General features: G+C 36.4%; 2 protein-coding genes across 3 annotated transcripts in view; both read right to left on the bottom strand.

Moving 5' to 3' along the window:
- Positions 1-307, bottom strand: part of btbd8 (BTB domain containing 8) — a 53,861-nt gene extending 53,554 nt beyond the window's left edge. Inside the window, exon 1 of one of the 2 annotated variants that reach the window (XM_051707623.1) lies at positions 271-307. The gene's annotated coding sequence lies outside the window, so the exon portion shown is untranslated. Of the gene's footprint in view, positions 1-135 lie in introns of both variants that reach the window. The other variant, XM_051707622.1, reaches the window with a different exon arrangement.
- A 1,439-nt stretch (positions 308-1,746) lies between these two features.
- On the bottom strand, positions 1,747-19,719 carry ephx4 (epoxide hydrolase 4). Its single transcript, XM_051707643.1, has 7 exons — positions 19,138-19,719; positions 18,257-18,342; positions 14,090-14,247; positions 11,861-11,989; positions 7,167-7,270; positions 5,698-5,846; positions 1,747-2,682 (listed from the first exon to the last, which is right to left on the bottom strand). Exons 1-7 carry the CDS (start codon positions 19,378-19,380, stop codon positions 2,439-2,441), a joined length of 1,113 nt encoding a protein of 370 aa, XP_051563603.1. The 5' UTR covers positions 19,381-19,719; the 3' UTR covers positions 1,747-2,438.
- Positions 19,720-21,513: the final 1,794 nt, after the last annotated feature.

Raw genomic sequence — 21,513 nt, 5'->3', positions numbered from 1 at the left:
AAACAATTTGTACATTAAAAATGGAGGAGAGTGTTTATATCTCTGAAGAGGATGAAACTAACAGGTAATTCAAGCACAATGACATTTCACAAGCATCGAGACAGTCAGTGACAACTGGAATAAGAGGAGACTTACCTCACCCTCTACCTCACATAAACAGCAGGTCATACTAACTATGAAACATCCACATCTGCGCTTAAGATTTTATAAATTATACTGATACCGAAATTGATATTTAAACAGTCCGTGCGAAGCTGAAAACTAGACTACCTTTATATGGGCATCGTTGCCTGGATTTCTGAGAAGGCTTTGTTTTTTTTTGTTTTTTTTTTTTCCTGCCCTCTTGCGGTAAAGGTGCAAATTATTTGAGATGCAAAGTAGGTGAAGGGTTTTGCTGGGTCAACCAAGCCCTGAGCGCAGAAATTAGTTTTTCAAACCGCTTTACATATAATTCATTTCAACGTTGATTCAGTGTTCTCAAAATATCAACTCGGTGGTCTTGTGTTGTACATATGAATGACTTTCTGTCATTGTGCATGTGCAGTATATTGATCGTATTCCAATTGAACAAGGTAGGTCGGGCGAATAGGCTCGTTTTTATTAAAGGAATCAATAAAATGTAATTTGCATAGTTAAAATACACAAAAAGCAATTTTTTCTTAAAATATGTGATTTCATTAAAGGCGCACTCAGTAACTTTTGTCTTTGTGTCAGCTTGGACTTACACTGACACCTAGTGGCTTGGATGCAGCACCATTAAAAATCAATATTTTTCCATTTCAGATGCGATTATAGATATTTAGGATTCACAGTCAACCATGATTGCTTTAATCAATGAGAGAAAGTGTCAAATAACAGGACGAATACTGAGATTGAGCAAAAAGTATTCGGCTGATCATGTAATTCTAAGATGGCAACCCCCATGTGTGGACCCTCTCCATGTAGAATAAAACAGCTTTTATAAGGTTACTGATATGACCGGGGTCTTCATTTTAATGTGAGTGGTCATGATTTCCTACATATATTGCAAAATTACAATTCATGTCTTTAGAAGTTAAACGTTTTAATGAGGAACAATTTACTGAGTGAACCTTTAAAAATGCACATATTTACATATATCAAAAGTGATTTATTCCCTTGAAAAAAATTCACTTTTATTTATGTTTTTATGTGATTAACAACTCAGTTGTTGACAGTTGTCAGACCCTTTATTTATTTAGAAAATATTTAATTAATAAAATTGTGCATGCTTTAGCCTTTTTTATTTTTTTATAAGATAAATGGTCCAAAAATGCCAAGGAAAAATATTTTCAAAAACCCCTCTGACAATTATCAATATCATTTAAGAAGCAAAGTCTATAATTAGAAGTCTGTATCAATTATGAAACATAACATATTCCATTTACTATACGAGAAAAGCATGGCCTTTGAAAGACATAATAATAATAATAATAGTGACAATAATAATAAAATATAAAAATAATGTATTTATTATGTTGCCTATTGTTTTGGAAGTTTGATAGGTAGGTAGCTGAAGTAAAAAATAAAATAAAAATAAAATCCTTCCAAATCATAATTTATGCCAGTGGTACCTCTCCTTAAAGACCAGTCAATAGTCTATCTAAAGTACACTTTTAGAGGAGTTTCACTGTATGTATTTTTTTTTTTTTTTTTTTTTTTTAGAAGACCAAAATGTCTAGACATACACAGAGGTAGCAGAGAAAGCAAAGTATGAGATCAGGTAAATGAGTTCCTATTATTTATTTGCTTATAAAATAAAATCAAAATGGTGCAGAGCTGGTTTCTACTTTCTTAGATGCAGCGTTTAGGAAGAGATACAAAAAAATGTACAATATTGAAACATCACTTTGTTTTATCATACAGGAGGATCTAAATAACAACATTCTCAACTGTTTAAGCAAAGTATTGTCAAAAAATACAAAAGACCAGGAACAATATTTTTCACAAGACAGCACTACCTGATAGATACATGTAGGGTTTTGGGACTCCCATAAGACTGTGTTTAGAGAAGAGAGTAGCAAATCTGATGATACAAATGGCTGTCCACCCTACAGTTCAGTCTCAAAAAACATGGCACATCTTTTACGTTGCAAAAATGGTATGTCAAAAGGCATCACACAATACAACTTACTCACAGAGATTTTGCAACACACTTTAAAATACAGTCACCAATAAACTTTAAGGCAAATGTCATGTGCAAACTTGAGAAAAATAGACCAAACACACTACTCTCCAAGCAACCCATCCAATTAAAATGTGCTTTTGTTCTTTTTCGCTTTATTTAAGTTACTTTTGTTTCTATACCTTAGATGTATCAAATTTAAAATGATGATTGCATTAATCATTACATTGGATTGTTTTCACAGGCATAATCCCTGGTCCACTCGTCAGACAAGGCCAGAGGGAGAAGAACCTCATTATAAGTTCCTGTAGTTTTTCCGGCCCTCTCCCTCCTTGATGAAAGTCCATATGAGTGTATTGACGATGTCTGGCTGGTCTTGCTGCAGCCAGTGGCTGGCTCCAGAGATGATGTTTAGGCGGAAATGGTTTCTGATGTACAGACGGCAGGCCTCTGCCATGTCCTGCTCCATGAAGGCATCTCTCTCTCCCCACAGCAGCAAGACAGGAGACCTCACCTCACTCTGACTCAGTGGGAGGACACTGCAGAGAGCAGATAATGAAAACCCAACATGTAAATACATGGTTGGTTAAATAGACGGCCAATATTAACTGAATGACAAACTGCAGAATGCATAATGTATCTTAACTAGTGGGTCGTAACCCAAAAGATGGGTCACAGATCTTGCCTGAAAGGGTTGTGGTCAGCAGGGAAAAATCAATGTTATATACAGTATATGTATATATATATATATATATATATATATATATATATATATATATATATATATATATATATATATAAATACAGTGATGTGCACAGACCTCAGCAGGGACAGGGGCGGAAGGTTAAAAAAGGCACTGATTTTGAATGAGTAGTAATTATAAATACTTAAATAATTTCTTTCCTTTTTGAGTATTTAACCATTTTCTTGTATATACACAACTGGTCAAAAGTTTTGAAACACTTATTCTTTATTATAATTTTTTTTCGTCACATTTTAGAATAATAGTAAAGTCATCAAAACTATGGAATAACATAAATGGAGCTATGGGAATTATGTTGTGACTAAACAAAATCCAAAATAAATCAAAACTGTGTTATATTTTAGCATCTTCAAAGTAGTCACCTTTTGCCTAGAATTTGCAGACATGTACTCTTGACATTTTCTCAACCAACTTCTTGAGGTATCACCCTGGGATGCTTTTTAAACAGTATTGAAGGAGTTCCCATCTATGTTGGGCACTTATTGGCTGCTTTTCTTTATTATTTGGTCCAAGTCATCAATTAAAAAAAAAAAATAATTATTATTAAATTTTAGTTTTGCAGTGAAATAAATTAATATGGTGGCACAATTATATTTTTGTCTACAAAACTAATTTTAAACATTTAAGCATACGCCTTCAGATCAAAAGATTTTTAAGATAACAAGAAACATTTCAGTCAAGTGTTTCAAAACTTTTGACCGGTAGTGCACGTGTATACTGTACATAATTTCTTCCATTTTTCTTTTATCACAAATAATAGTCTATTCTGTTATATTTCTCACAGAAAGCACCATGGTAATACACTTGTTTATTTATTTATTTTCAGACTGATTTTCAGTAATGGTCTGTGATAACCCCATGTTTATGACATGTGTCATAGTAAAACCACTGTATTTTTAAAGTACCTTAGAGTACCATGACAGTATCATGAAATATGAACATGATCAATCATTCAGTACCATGGCATTACCCTGGTAACGTGGTGCACGGAGCGAAGGCGCGATGAGAAAGTGCGAGCGCAAGGCGATCGACTATGCTCTGCGAATGCTACAGGGTCCTTGAATAACGTATAACATGCGAGTAAGGGCAGCCGGTGGAGTTTCTGGTGCCCCCTAGGGAGTTGGTACCCTACGCAAACTGCGTAATATGCGTATAGGGAGCGGACTTTTGTACAAGAAACATAATGTAGACATGAATTAAAGATAAAAAATAAATAAATAAATACTGAGCATTTTAGTTTGATTAGTATTTTAAAGTTAGGATAAGATACAAGATTACTAGTGAGTAATGTCAATCCCCTAAAGAAGAATTTATGCAATTTCATGTTCCTCTCACTGATTTTCTAAGATGGATTTCTGTGTTCCTAGTTTCCGTAGAAACTGTTATGTCAGCTCCCTCCTACACACACCCACCTGTCCACCTACACACATACAATTGTGCACACAAGCAGAGTCAGCACAGCTCTGCCCTGAAACATAATCAAAGTGTGCTTTAGGAGCAGATGGAGGGCTCAGTCATGCATGGACTTCTCACAGGCTCCAAACGCATGCTCTCCACAATAAAATAATACAGAATATTAACACTAGGATGTCCAATTTTTGGGGGGGTATATAACAAATCAATTTAAATCCCCATAATTATTTTTCGTTAGTTCTCTCGTTCACAGCAAAAAAACAAGGAGCTGATCTAAGGCTTATATGAACTAATTATGAGTTAACGGCTGTTCATGCACAGTTCAGAGAGCATGAAATCAATCTCTCTCTCCCTCTCAACAAGGACAAGTGCACTTATGAAATAGTTCTTAGTCTTTGTCTAAATATTTAACCCCTTTTTTAAATAACAATAAACCTTGTTTTTAAGCATTACTACTACAATTACTGAAAACAAAACAAATCAATTGCTTCCCATCAAAAAGGTGCATAATATACAGTACAATATCCATTAAATATCAATATACAGTGAGGACACTAGAGGACAACATTCTCTTAACTACATGTCTGTAACAGTAGTTCGGAGGCAATTATAACAGTTTTTAGATTTCTCTTCACCACTCACAAACTACGACACATGTCCATGTCATCTTTTGGTATAAGAAACATATGTATATGTGGCAAAAGTAATAGTACCATTCATATATTTATATCAGGAAAGAATATATTATAATATTTAATTAAATACAATCAGTCAGAGTGGGCAGGGACAATTGTAACAAAAAATTATATTACTCCACTGTCTCTAAAAAAAGAGCATATTAAAAATATAACTGTTTTAATATTTAGTCATATTAATTAATATTTTTCTCCTTGAAATGGTGCTGATTCTTTTTGCTGTCAAAGTGGGCCTACATTATAATTAATGAATACATTTATTGTAATTTAACACTTAAAATGGATTAAATAATTTTTTACTAAAACATATCCATCAGCTGATCAAGTAAAGAACAGGCTTCAGCCATACGCTTTAATGAAACAATGGACAGGAAGGAATCATTCATTTAGACAGCACAAGAAAAATATTGGGAAAAAAACAAACATTATTTCTTAAAAATTCCTCACAAAATTAAATGATTGCTCAGATTCACATTTCTTTTTCTCAAGCAGAGAGATAAGTTTATTAGGCATATGTTGCAAAAAGTCATCACTCTACAGGTGGATTGTTTTTGACTGAAGAAAGTTAGTGTGTTACAATTGTCCGCTGATACAATTGTCCCTGGTCTCCTACAGCAAATCTGCATTTTTTGCTTACAAACACCAAAGACAAACTATTTAATAAAACAAAATTTCAAAGTACCTGAAGACATTTCTGAAGTAGTTGAGGGCGCCGGTGAGGGCCCCTGGCTGGGAGAGGGCATACAGGTATGCTTCAAGGTCTTCTGTGGTGAGCCAGCGACCCTTACAACTGATGCCTGTGCTGCGGCTGGTGAATAAACTCTTCAGCGCCTGCAAATCCACATCAACAAGCAATGAGAAAACAGAACAAAAGATTATCTGAAAAAAGACACATTAATCGGGTAAAAAAAAATATTTTACAAGGGTAGCTGTGCTCACTGATTAACTCACAAACACAAACAAATGTGCATGCATAACAGAGCAGCTGGTCAGTCAGGTGAAATCATCCAGAATGAATCTGTTTTGGGTAATTAAAGTAGTAGAGATTGTCATGCTTTTAAATCTGAAGCGTTATCAATTTACTCAAGAATCATCCAATTCATGGCAGATGAAATCTGTAGTATTTCACAGATTATACAGATGGACAATACTGATATTTACACTCACAACCACTTTATTAGGTACGCCTGTACACCTACATATTCATGCGATTATCTAATCAGCCAAACGTGTGGCAGCAGTGCAGTAAATAAAATCATGCAGATATGGGTCAGGAGCTTCAGGTAATGTTCACATCAATCATTTGAATGGGGACAAAAATGTGATTTCAGTGATTTCAACCGTGGCATGATTGTTGGTGTCATACGGGCTGGTTTGAGTATTTCTGTAACTGCTGATCACCTAGAATTTTCACGCACAACAGTCTCTAGAGTTTACTCAGAATTGTGCCAAAAACAAAAAAACATCCAGTGAGTGGCAGTTCTGTGGACAGAAATGCCTTGTTGATGAGTGAGGTCAACGGAGAATGGCCAGACTGGTTTGAGCAAACCGTGTACCTCAGCGGAAATCGAGATTGATCAGACCAGGCAGGCTATGTTTTTCCAGTCTTCAACTGTCCAGTTTTGGTGAGCCTGTGCCCACTGCAGCCTCAGCTCGAATCAGTCTGGCCATTCTCTGTTCAATACCTCTCTCATCAACAAGGCATTTCCATCCACAGAACTGCCACTCACTGGATGTTTTTTGATTTTGGCACCATTCTGAGTAAACTCTAGAGACTGTTGTGAAAATCCTAGGTGATCAGCAGTTACAGAAATACTCAAACCAGCCCGTATGACATCAACAATCATGCCACGGTCGAAATCACTGAAATCACATTTTTGTCCCCATTCAAATGATTGATGTGAACATTACCTGAAGCCCCTGACCCGTATTTGAATGATTTTATGCACTGCACTGCTGCCACACAATTGGCTGATTAGATAATTGCATGAATAAGTAGATGTACAGGTGTACCTAATAAAGTGGTCGTGAGTGAATGAGATTTTTTAAATGGATTAAGACTTTCTGTGTATCAATCCACAGGCTACCACTCCTCTTTACATTAAATAATTACACAAGGTATCAAAAATATATATTTCCTGTCGAGCTCACCTTGAAGTCATTGATGGAGAGCATAAGCTCTGGGAAATATGGCAATTGGAAGAAAAAGTAATAACTTGATTTGAGCATCTGGCTCGGGTGATGAAGGGCATAATCTGGACACAGAAGAGAGAAGATAATAAACAAACAACACAGCAGAAGACAGAACATAGGAAACACAACTCTCTATAAAAGTTGCAAGCACATTTTAGTCATTTATAGTCAAACTACATCCTGGCAGTCATTTTAAAATCTTTCTTTTTCTGCCATGGTGCACTGTGTGTAGGTTGCACATTTTTGCAAACTGTCCTCTCAAGCACATTTGGATTGATTTTTCATCCATCAAAAATACGATTCTTATTTGTTAGTGAATAGACTTCATTTTAAAACATTTAAAGACATTTAAATCACTTGTTTGTTGTCTTGAAGCAACATTGTACAACACTGGAATGGATATGGATGCAGTCGGGGTTGGGAGGGTTACTTTTGAAATGTATTCCACTACAGATTACAGAATACATGCTGTAAAATATCATTTGTAAAGTATTCCGTTAGATTATTCAAGGTCAGTAACGCAAATACTTTGGATTACTTCTTCAGCACTGGTAGATTTTTTCACTTGTTTGCCAGTACAGTAAGACAAAATACATATGTTAAAAATACATTCTCTGAAAAACCTAAATATCTTGTGCAGTGTTTTTTCTAAAACAAGATAAATCTAATTGATTTTGTTTTAAGGATTTTTTTTAATTTTTACAGGAAAACAATACAAAAATTATGATCAAGAATACGATTTTTGCCCTAATATCAAAGGTCGTACTAGAAAACAAGAAATTATGATCCAACGTGAATTTTCTTGATAAAAAAATATGATCGTGCCTGGTAACGTGCATGTAAAATGGTTAGAAATAGCATTTTAACTTAGCATAAAGCTGACAATTTACACAAGATTTATTTATATTTCTTCTGCTCCAAACTTACTTCAAACTTACTTCTCTGTCTGCTCGTATGAATGTAACACATCATAAGAAAGTGTTTCACTGCTGTTCAAATGCACTTTGGATCGCATCATTTATACTGTATGTATAAATGTTTTCCATCTGAAAGGACTAAATATTAAATTAAACAAATGACAATAAAATGCAAAGTAATCTCTTCAGTAATCAAAATACTTTTTGAATGTAACTGTATTCTAATTACCAGTGATTGAAATTGTAACTGTAGTGGAATACAGTTATTTATATTGTGTATTTTAAATACAAAATTCTCTTACATGTATTCCGTTTCTCCCCAACCCTGGATGCAGTATAGATACAATGAACACAGTCACTATACAGTATACTGCAGTTTTCATCAGTTTTTTTTTTTTTTTGTATTATGCGTTATTAAAATCTCTACACTCTTAGCATTTACTTGACATTTAAGTCAAATTGGTGTCTTTAACTACTATGTACTAACATTAAAATACATACACTACAATGGATTTGCTGTGTAACTACATGTTGTTCTGCAAAATTCTTACAAGATACACATTTGCTGCTACTGAGGTTGAGGTACAGGTAGGTTTAGGAGTAGGGGTAGAGTTAGGGTTGGGGTTAGGGGTTAGAGTTAGGTTTCAGGCTCTATTACTCTATAGGAGTCAGTTCTATTAAATTCTCTTCTGTAGCAGTTCGTTTTTAATATCTGGACATAAGCAAAGTCTTTTAATAGTTTCTTTCCATTGTTGCACAGTGCTGCCTCCAGGCAACATACCTTTCATAATGCATGCAATAGAAAGTTTAGGACTGAAAACACCCTGGGTCTGTTCCAAAACCTAGGGAGCTGTCTGCTGCCTACAGAGGCAGCCATCTATTGCAGCATCCTAACTGAATCTGAGCCTTATAAGACACCAATTTGGAAAATTCGACATTGGCTGCAAACCTGTGCACCATTCAACAGCACTCCTCATGTATAGCGCACAGGAGACTTGACTCAAACTCCACAATAGAGCATAATAGTGCCCGCCAATTCATTTCTTCCATCAGGATCTCATAAAATCCTTCATTTCTTAGCCAAGATTCCAAGAGGTTTAAGCCATGAACCAAACCAAACAGCTGCAAAGTGAATCATACCAAAACAAACTTTGATTTGAAGCAAAACATTATTTAAAAATCAAACAAAAAGACAAAGGCACAAGACTCACTGCCTTTAATGAGTAGATTAAAGATGATACAAATGTATAAAACTATTGATTAAAAGTTGTTGATTATAACAATATATTTTAATTATATTGCAAAATATTGAGATGTATACTATATATAAATAGTTTGTGAGTGTATTGGCACATGAACGCGAATCAGTATCTCTGATCTCGTAGGTGGCTGATCCACTACGAGAATTGAGAACTGTCCGATTTGACGGCATTTATTTTACTCCTTCTCTGACTGCAGCTGCCTCATCTCATCTACTTTCAAAGCAAGGCATTTGGCATCTCAAACGAGTCTCTTGTTTGGCATGCTTTATTGGCCACGATTCTCAGATTGGTAGATCTGTCTCTGCTGGATGTAGTTCTTTACGAGGAATTACGCTATTAAACGTGATTTTTAAACAATGAAGTTGAAAGAATGTAAACTGGTGGTTTCAACAGAGGCATATACCATTGCTTAACAACCTCGGAGCTCATGGTAGGTCTATCTTGAAAGATTTTATTTAAAAATCAATTCGCCTATAGAGAAAAGGAATGGGATTTTTACTTCCGGAACCCAACTGTTGCGCTCTTTTGATATCAATAAAGGTGACGCGAGAGAAAAGACACAATACTCTAATGAGCATAAATATACATAGCACACATACATTTTGGGTAAAATAGTCAATTTTCTATCAGTGTAAACTGTGTTTTTCAATACTTTTATGTATTGAATCGACTATACACTGGCAGCCAAAAGTTTGGTATAATGTACAGATTTTGCTGTTTCGGAAGGAAATTGGCACTTTAATTCACCAAAGTGGCATTCAACTGGTCACAAAGTATAGTCAGGACATTACTGATGTGAAAAACAGCACCAACACTGTTTGAAAAAAGTCATTTTTGATCAAATCTAGACAAGCCCCATTTCCAGCAGCCATCACTCCAACACCTTATCCTTGAGTATTCATGCTAAATTGCTAATCTGGTACTAGAAAATCACTTGCCATTATATCAAACACAGTTGAAAGCTATTTGATTTGTTAAATAAAGCTTAACATTGTCTTTGTGTTTGTTTTTGAGTTGCCACAGTATGCAATAGACTGGCATGTCTTCAGATCAATATTAGGTCAAAAATGGCAAAAAAGAAACAGCTTTCTCTAGAAACTCATCAGTCAATCATTGTTTTGAGGAATGTAGGCTATACAATGCTTGAAATTGCCAAAAAAACTGAAGATTTCATACAAAGGTGTACACTACAGTCTTCAAAGACAAAGGACAACTGGCTCTAACAAGGACAGAAAGAGATGTGGAAGGCCAGATGTACAACTAAACAAGAGGATAAGTACATCAGAGTCTCTAGTTTGAGAAATAGATGCCTCACATGTCCTCAGCTGACAGCTTCATTTAATTCTACCTGCTCAACACCAGTATCATGTACAACAGTAAAGAGAAGACTAAGGGGTGCAGGCCTTATGGGAAGAATTGCAAAGAAAAAGCCACTTTTGAAACAGAAAAACAAAAACAAAATGTTAGAGTGGGCAAAGAAACACAGACACTGGACAACAGATAATTGGAAAAGAGTGTTATGGATCTTAACCCCATTGAGCTTTTGTGGGATCAGCTAGACTGTAAGATGTGTGAGAAGTGCCCAGCAAGACAGCCACATCTATGGCAAATGCTACAGGAAGTGTGGGGTGAAATGTCACCTGAGTATCTGGACAAACTGACAACTAGAATGCCAAAGATCTGTAAAGCAGTCATTGCTGCAAGAACTCTTTGACGTAGTTTAAGTTTTTTTTTCAAATTGCAATAGAAATTTTTCACGTTATAAATGTCCTGACTATACACTGTGATCAGTTGAATGCCACTTTGGTGAATAAAAGTACCAATTTCTTTCCATAAGAGCAAAATCTGTACATTATTCCAAACTTTTGGTCACCAGTGTACGTGTATTTATAATACAAATGTATCTCGCTTTGTCCGCCATCTTGGACTTAATTTTCCATCAAGCTCATCACAGTGCATTCTGGATTGCCTTCACATGGTAGGATACATACTATGCTATCTTAGAATCTGGGCAAAATGAGGTATCTTCAGAGGCAGCATAACAAAGGTACCTACCTTTTGGAACATCTTTCTCGTCGGAACTGCGTCTATGGTGCCTTAAACTGTTGCCTCCGGAGGCAGCTCACTAGGTGTTTGGAACAGACCCCCTGATTATCAGATATAAGTTCCAAAAGTACAAGAAAAACAAAAGGTGTAGTCTTGTACATGTCACTCTCAGCAGGTACAGAGTGGTGTTATAATAATTGCCACAGTCCTCCCGTGTCTCTGCCAGACGCCTGTCTGTAATTACCTCCTCCTCCAGGCTGGAGCACAGGAGCCAGATGGAGGGCAAAGTCCCAAGTTTCCCTAAGCCCAACCACAATATTCCATTGTGAATGATACAGATCATAATGAGCCCTAAAACTAAAGCAAATCCTCTGTGGCTGGCATGACAGAACTTGAAGTCTAATTGTCAGATATATAGGCCACTTACCAGTGAACACACAGGGGTGTGGGCTGTTCAGCACTATGAGTTTTGTCACCATTTCAGGGTAGTGAATTGCACAGAGCCATGCAATGATGCCACCCCAGTCATGCCCCACGAGAAAACATCTGTTGTATCCTGAGGAGAGGATCAGAGGTAGAAAGCTGACATGTTTGTTTGTTGTCATGTGTGTGTGTATGTGAGTACATGCTTTAGAAAAGAGTGTTTGTATTTGATGATGAATAGTGAGTTTTAATATGCTAGCATGCTATGCCCATATGTTTCTCTATATTTATGTATGTATGTGTGTATCAGTGCATATTTAAAGTACACTAGCGTCAGTGAGGCAAAACAGGACATAATGTTCATGAGGATAGAGATTTCTTTCAAGAAACTACTGATGAGACAGGATAGAATTGTGCAAAAGAATAACTAACCACTTCCTTAAAGGAATAGTTCACCTAAAAATAAACATTCTGCCATTATTTACTCACCCTAATGTCGCTTCGAACCTATATGACTTTCTTTTTTCTGTGGAATACAAAAGTGAATTTTTAAAAAGTCTTTTAAAATCGTCATCAAAATAATTTATCAAATCAAATTACTGATAAAGTGCTAAAATCAAACGATGACTATGTCGATAACATCAAACCTCATTGGTTCTTGCTACCTGAAATAATGACATTTGGTCATGAGATGCCATATTTGATATACTGAGTTTATGATTTGATTTGAAAATGAATAATGACATCAACTTTGCTCTGTTCATCACACAAAGTGATCGTATGGCTTAAGAATACTTGGAAGAAAGTGCATGGGATAGTATCGATTACATTTAATGTGCTTTATTGTGTTTTTTTGGTTCTTTTTTGAGACAGACCAGAGTCACTATTCACTGTCATTATATGGCAAATAAACCATGGCTGAGTTCGGAATGGCAGAAGTAGTAAGTGTAGTATGGGTAGTATGCCACTCCGAACTCAGCACATGTGAAGAAGACATTTTAAAAATTCACCTTTTGTGTTCCATTGAAGAAAGAATGTCATAATGGTTTAAAATTAGGGTGGTTAATGACAGAATTTTAATTTTTGGGTGAACTATTCCTTTAAGAGGCTGACACAAGTATTTTTGTAGATTTGCAACATATTACTATAAAACCACTGGTCTTGAGTCAACAAATCCTCCTTTTGGATCATGTTGATTTCTGTTATCCCACAGTTCTTTAATCCCCATAAGTCATTCACAGCAGATCAGATAACTTGCTCTAAACCAATCACTCACAGAATACAATTTCTTTCCAGTCTCCAGTGAGGATGTAACTGATGTGATTTTCTGGCTCTGCAATAAGATATGACCCATTCATAATTTTGATGGATGACGAAACAGTTTTTTCTAAAGATTGTTTTGTTTTATTTTTTGGTCTTTTTATGCACATAATTTAAATGGATCTGGAAATGGCATAAGCCGAATTCAAACTCTTGTTTGCCACCATAGCACAACTTGCACTAACTGCTAGGCCACAGCTCCAACTTATGCTAAATGTAAATATAAATTTAAATTGACCTTTTAATTAAATATAAATAAAATAAAATATGCCAATAAAAATAAAATTATAAGCCATAAGCCAAACAACTTTGTCAAGTCAGCATGGTTTCTATTTTATCCCAAATATTAATTTTATTTAACAATATATAACACAAAAGAATGAAATGATACACTGATTGTTGGGCCATATGTTTTAATTGGTGAAATAACAAAACTGATAATGTTGTCGTTCATGTACAAGCCATCTTCTTCTGCAATAATATTAAGTTCCAGTTCATTTAGTGTCATATCAAGGACTGATTTAGGATGAATGGCACCATAGCTCTGAGTGAGGGTGGAAGTTTCCACTGTCTGCAATAGAGTGATTCTAATGTAAAGGAGCTGAAACCCTGAAGCAAGACATCATCATTAACCTTAATAACACGTCACACCATAGTGTGTAGCTCAACTAGCGATTGTGTATTTAAAATCCAGACACAGTCCATTAGACCTCATTTTAAGCAGACTAAACTGGCAATATTTTAAAATCCAAGGACATTAGTGAAAGGGTCACCTTCACCTTACAGGCTGTTGTGAAGACTGCCACATTAGCATTCACCACTATAAGACTCACCACGTCTTACCAAAACCTCTAGACAGACTCGAATGTGAAATAGAAATAGGGATGAGATAAGGATGGCAGGCTGTTCTTACCCAGATACTCCACAATGTCCTTGATGTCAGTGACAAGGTAGTCCAGTCGGTAGCTCTCAGTGGAGGAGGGCAGGTCAGACTCCCCGTAGCCTCGCATATCCACGGCAACAACACGGAACTCGCTTTTAAATTCCCTCAGCTGGTGACGCCAGGAGAACCTGTGAAAACATAGGAGCATTTTGATAAATCTTCATTATTATTTTTAAGGGTTACATATGAATACAATTGCTAGTTAAATTTGGATCCCAAATGGCCTATATGCACAGCACATACAGTCCTTGAAACTTGTTGTGTTTTTGTGTTTTTAAGCAGTCTGAGTAAACTGTACATAAATCTAGGGATAAACCATTATTTTGATGTGCCGTTACCAGTATTTAATTATTAAGAACAATATCTGCCGATACCGATAGTTTGATGGTGGCTCTTTTCCATGCAACCTTGTTTCAAATCACTGATAATTAATAATTCAACTTCAAAATAAATTTGATATAGTAACTTTATTGTCTACAATGTTTCTATACATGTTTTCCATGTTGCAGAGTACCTGGTCTCGGTTATATACAAAATACTGAAACAAAAAGCATATCATGAAAGGGATAGTTTACCAAAAAATAATGCCAACCCAGATATGTATGACTTTCTTCTGCAGAATTTTTTTTTTTTTTTCAGAAGAATATCTCAGTTCTGTAGGTCCATACAATGCAAGTGAATGGTGACCAGACCTTTCAAGCTCGAAAAATCACATAAAACCAGCACAAAAGTAATCCATAAGACTCCAGTGGTTTAATATATGTCTTCTGAAGCTATGCAATCATTTTGGGTGAGAAACAGATCAATATTTAAATCCTTTTTTACTCTAAATCTCAACTTTCACTTTCACATTCTGAAAGTGAAAGTTGAGATTTAGAGTAAAAAAGGATTTAAATATTGATCTGTTTCTCACCCACACCTATAATATCGCTTCAGAAAACATAGATTTAACCACTGGAGTTTTATGGATTACTTTTATGCTGCTTTTATGCTGCTTTTTGGAGCTTGAAAGGTCTGGTCACCATTCACTTGCATTGTATGTACCTAGAAATAGAAAAGAGCTGAAATATTCCTCTAAAAATCTTCGTTTGTGTTCTGCCAAAGAAAAATTCACACATCTGGGATGGCATTTTTTGGGTGAACTATCCCTTTAACTCACATTAACTGAATTTTGAATGATGAAGCTTGTCCCTTTTTAGCTGAAGCAGCATCCATTTAGCTTTAACATGTGATATTGTATTTTAACGGTTGTTCTACCTTGTGAAATTCTACCAGCACAAAGCTTACAAATTACTCTGCTGTCACTGCTAGCCAATTCAAAGTAATTCCATACAAGATACATTTTCTTTCATACACTGCATAAGTTGGAGGCAAATTATCCGATGCATATTTCCGCCCCATTTTTATTGACAGGAACTAATCGGCCCTGATCATAGTTTTTATTTTTTTAAACAATCGATCGATGTCCAATAGTTTAGTTAATTGTTTGGCTGCTACATCTTTGCATCACTACATAAATACATTCTTACATAAATTGACACAAGCAATTCAATGGGATAATTTATGAAAGAATAGATTTTTGAACGATTAACACAGAATTCGTTCTGCTCTTTTTCATGAATAAGGCCCAATGTTTCTCTTTTCTTTTTTAGGCTTTATACCTTTGATTTATAGTATAGTAAAGTAAAAACAGGAAAGTGAGGGGAATGAGATCGGGACATGTCACTGGCCAGGTTCGAACCGACAATCCTGTGAATGCACAATCCCTATTATGAATTGCAGACTTGAGGAAAAGCAGAAGGTGGAAGTCTGACTAATACTGATGAGTAAGGTACAGCAGAGGCACTCAGGACCCAAACCCGATATGTTAGAATATAGATGAGCTTTAAATTAACACACACAATTTCAACCCCCACATTTCCCTATTGCTCAGCACTAAGGGAAATATTCGACTTGCACTTTTTGATTGCACCAAACTAAAGTGGAGCAGAAGTCATAGGCAAGGGTATCCTGCAGGTCTCCTCTATTCATTCAAGAGTTCATCACTGATTCTGGAACAGTAGATTGGCCAGTGAAGCAGAAAGGAGCCATGCCACATTAATTAGGCACAGTCCTGTCCTGATCTCAGTTCTGCATTCTGGCAGCTCACAAACATGACAGCTTCACCGGTCCCCAGATACTCAGAGTGCCACGACACTCCATATCACATTTCATAACTATAACACAATATACCACCCATATAACATTTCACAACAATGATACAACACACCACAGATGGTGTTAGGATAAAATGGACATTAAATCTGGCTCTTGCAACAAGATTTAGACATTTTAGACTGTCCAAAACAAGTTTGAATGAGAAATATTACTTGAAAGGGAAGATTTTGTATATCAGTTTGCAGCTGAAGTGCACTTCAGAGCAGAACACTTCAACAATAATGTTCATACTGGTATATACACTCACTGAGTACTTTATTAGGAACACCTGCACACCTACTTATTCATGCGATTATCTAATCAGCCAATCGTGTGGCAGAAATGCAATGCATAAAATCATGCTGATACGGGTCAGGAGCTTCCATTAATGTTCACCTCAACCATCAGAATGGGAAAAAATGTGATCTCAGTGATGTCAACCATGGCGTGGTTGTATTTCTGTAACTGCTGATTTTCTTTGGATTTTCACACACACAACAGTCTCTAGAGTAGTGGTTCCCAACCCTGTTCCTGGAGGCCCCCCAATACTGCACATTTTGTATATCTCCCTTTTCTGACACTCCCAATTCAGGTCTTGGAGTCTCCACTAATGAGCTGATGATTTGAATAAGGTGTTTGATTAGAGAGATATCCAAAATGTGTAGTGTTGGGAGGCCTCCAGGAACAGGGTTGGGAACCACTGCTCTAGAGTTTACTCAGAATGGTGCCAAAAACAAAAAACAAAAACAAATCCAGTGAGCAGCAGTTCTGTGGATGAAAAAGCATTGTTGATGAGAGAGGTCAACAGAGAATGGCCAGACTGGTTCGAGCTGACAGAAAGGCTACAGTAACTCAGATAACCACTCTGTACAATTGTAGTGAGTAGAATAGCATCTAAGAATGCACAACATGTCATACCTTGAGGCGGATGGGCTACAACAGCAGAAGACCACGTTGGGCACTTTATTAGGGCCATAGTATTCCTAATAAAGTGCTCAGTAAGTGTATGTATTATATCACCAACAAAAACTGTGCACCAATAAAATGCAACAACAAACCTGCACACTTATGTCAGTTATTCATCTATGACTCCATGTGTATAATGTGGAAGACTGACTCCACAACATATTTTGGAATTGTGCATGGCAGTATCCAAGTAGAGGTGTTTCCCTTGTGTCTGTGCATGTGTGTGTGTGTGTGTGTGTGTGTGTGTGTGTGTGTGGGCGGGTTTGGGTGGTTTATGAGGAAAAAATTTTAGGTTACAAACTTGTAATTACAAGGGTATTATGCTATAAATGTGGTTTATGAGGACATTTGTAGTATCCCCATAATTCAAATCGCTTAAAAAACATACTAAACAATGTTTTTTTTTTAATATATATATATATATATATATATATATATATATATATATATATATATATATATATATATAAAAATGCAGAACGTTTTTGTGAGGGTTAGATTTAGGGGTAGGGTTAGGGGATAGAATCTATAGTTCGTACAGTATAAAAATCATTATGTCTAAGGAGAGTCCTCATAAGGATAGCCGCACCAACATGTGTGTGTGTGTGTGTGTGTGTGTGTGTGTGTGGGCAGGTTTAAGTGGTTTACAAGGACTTTTTTTTAGGTTAAAAACTGGTAATTACAAGGGTATTATGCTATAAATGTGATTATGAGGACATTTCTAGTGTCCCCATAATTTAAATAACTTCAAAAACATACTAAACGATGTTTTATTGAAAATGTAAAAATGAAAGTTTTTTGTGAGGGTTAGGTTTAGGGGTAGGGTTAGGGTTAGGGGATAGAATCTATAGTTTGTACAGTATAAAAATCATTATGTCTATGGATAGTCCTCATAATGATAGCTGCACCAACATGTGTGTGTGTGTGTGTGTGTGTGTGTGTGTGTGTGTGTGTGTGTGTTTACTAAAATCTCACCAAAACTCTGGGAATCCATGCAGAAACAGCATAAGTGGCTTTCCTCGTTCCCCAGCAGCAACATAGTGAAATCTGAGTCCAGACTCCTAAAACCATACCGAGAGCAGAGGCAGTTATTCTTCACAGTAAATGGAGTATATACAGTATATGATAAAAGCAGCCTGGTCTCTTGATTCACTCAGGCATGTCCATCCTGAAGTAAAATCAATTTGCACATCGCTCTCTGTTTTATAGAGCTATAAAAGAGAGAGAGGGACTCTTATCTGAAAGCTTCAGCTAATATTGAAGCAATATCTTGTATTGACATTTATGGGAAAATGCATACCCTTTTTAATGACAGCCTGTATCAAATGGTATGTGATGAGTTTGGTGGCTGTTTAATGGACATTCTTAGTAATGCAAAATTGTGCTTTTGGATACAAACAAGTTCTTCCTGTTTAAGTTCAACTCTAGGAAAACATTTTATTTTTTAAAGGCATAACAAATGTAAAAAGTTGGTGTCTTTCTTATTTGTTTATGTTGTAAGTACTCAGACACTATGAGGGGCAAAACTTAAAGCAGATGTTTTCAAGTCCAAAAAGGCAAAAATCCAAATTGTAGAGAAACATGCAGAATCAGAAAATTGAGTTTTTGAACATAATGTTCTAAGCTCTGCAGGTAACACATCACAACTATCTCGCGACCGCCTAAAGGTTCTGTTTTCAGCACCATTTGGGTGGACAGCGGAGTCCAAACACTGACCATCATTTTGTCCACACAAATGGTGCTGAACTGATGTTTAATAATGTCCCTGCCAGAAGCAAAGCACCGAAGGGCAAAGTTATCCCAATACACGCACGCTTTCCTCATATTACCTCGCTTTTTAAAGAAACGCGCCTTACCTTGATCCTAACATAACAGTGGGTTCCCAAGGACGTGTCATTCAGGCACGCGGGGGGTGTCTCACGAATTGTCCACTGAAAGGTTGTTGACGGTCGTAGGATGATATTCCAGCCAAGTTTGAGCAGCGCTACGCCCATACACAGCGCGCAATATCCATAAATGAGAGACCAGTATCCCATAACTCTGATCTTCAGCGTCAGTCCGACTGTCAACAACAGCAAGTTGTGAAGCAGTCTCGCCATTTTTACATTACTGCGGTAATACGCTTGTTGATCGCTGTGTCTGTTGCTTGGTTTACTCAATTGCTGACGACGTGCATGGCAATAACCCTGTCGCACCGTTAAGAACGCATCCTGCTGACTGGGGAGGATCTCTCTGTGTAGACGGAGCGGTGTCACGCTTACGTATGACAGGAGAGATGCTCAATCCCAAAGGTGTTTCGCACCTCGGACTAAACCATTACACTGCTAGAGACGCGACTAAACTAGAAGGCTCCCACTATGGTCAGCGAAGCTGCTGTGGGGCCCACCGCACAGTTTCACGCAACTGTTTGAGTCCGCAGCTCAGTGAGAGCTCACGGATTGTCCACGCGCATAGTTCTGTTGTTGTGGGAATGTAATGGGAACGTTCTACTGTTTCTCGCCCCCACCCCCAGAAACTAAATGACAATAAATAAAAGTGCTTCATCACTATTCATTTTGCAATTCCAGAAGTGATTCCAGATTATTATAATAGGCCTTTATTTATTTATTCTAAACTATTTTAAGTCAGCCTTTTTATTTAAAGGGCCCCTGGTGTAAAACCAATGCCTTATTGCATATTGCAAAATAAGGTTATTCCTGAAATTCGGATTCCTAAGTAGTTGTTGTATATTTAATGTTTAATTTCACCCAGTTATAGGCTTTGTTAGAACAATAATTACTATTTATAATATTACACTCTGCCGTCGGTCAGATTTTAAATAATTGAAATCATTGGCAGTTATTACACGTGTCAATTCCTCATTACATCAGAGTTGCACGTCAATCATTTTTGACGAAAATAAGTGCCAAATCATTGTATTTCTAACCCCCCCCCCCCCCCCATACAGATAAGTGTAAACTCTAAGTTTGCAGTACTCCAAAGATTTGAGGCAATCAGTTACATCAATATTTTTTTTTACCTAAAGTTTCATTAAAACTTTCAGATTTAGATTTTGTACTACATATGCATGTTAATTGCTCTTAACCTTAATTACTGAGTAAGCAAACTCATACATTTTAATAGTCCTTAATTTTAAATATAACTCTTTAGCTGAACTTACACTTACCATGTAAGCTTATCTTACATGCTTAAGTAGAGATCACCTATCTAGCTAGTACTACTAAAGAACTAGCTAGTTCAATGAATGCTAGCATGCTGAAGGCGTGCTTGATGGGAATACTCAACAAGTAAAGCAAATTATAGTGGAACAATCAGAAATTGTACCTGCCCTCAATCTAAGCTCAGGCTCCACTATTCACGTAATGGTAACCTCCCAAAACGTTAACATAACAGAAACACTTCCAAATAACACAACAAAACAGTAACACTAACAAGTATCCCCCTTTACATTAATCTTGCACAAAGACACATAATATAACATTTAATTTGAACATTTACTCTCCCGAGTGCCATGCAAATAGAAAATAGAAATCCCCTGCCAAGTTTTTCTGGAGTTCCTGTAAATTTTAAGAGACAAGTTCATTAAACTCAAAACAATCAAACAATTCAGGTTACTTAAAAGGTGTAAGTTTTGTGAACTCAAAAGAAAGAGAAAGTTCTGAACACTCATAAAGGTTAATTTATTTGAACTTAATTTACTATAATAAAAACATTTCTTTACTCAAAACAATGAATTATTTTGAGCATTAGGGTTTACAGCATTCTCTTACCAACATGTGTTAATTTGTATGGTAAATGTGTCATTTTAACACTGATAGTGGAGGGGTTTTTTGTGTGTCTTTTGATTTGTTGTCCACCCTGTTATGCCATGATACTGTGATCTTTATTTGAAGATATGTTATGAAATGAGAACACACACTCCAAAGGTGACATAAGCCATTCAAGCAAAGTTATTTTGAAGTGTTTTGTTTAATTTATGTTTTCCTTTATTTTATTATGTTAGCCATATGTGGGCAAGCACAAGATGTCCATCCTGTTATGTGAAGATATAGAGAAAATTAATGTAATTTTAAAATGTCAGTATCTTGGGGGCCTGGGTAGCTCAGCGAGTATTGATGCTGACTACCACCCCTGGAGTCGTGAGTTCGAATCCAGGGACGTGCTGAGTGAATCCAGCCAGGTCTCCTAAGCAACCAAATTGGCCTGGTTGCTAGGGAGGGTAGAGTCACATG

Source organism: Myxocyprinus asiaticus, chromosome 9 (genome assembly GCF_019703515.2).
Source record: "Myxocyprinus asiaticus isolate MX2 ecotype Aquarium Trade chromosome 9, UBuf_Myxa_2, whole genome shotgun sequence".
NCBI classification, from domain to species: Eukaryota; Metazoa; Chordata; class Actinopteri; order Cypriniformes; family Catostomidae; genus Myxocyprinus; species Myxocyprinus asiaticus.
This window is presented reverse-complemented; position numbering and strand designations above follow the sequence as displayed.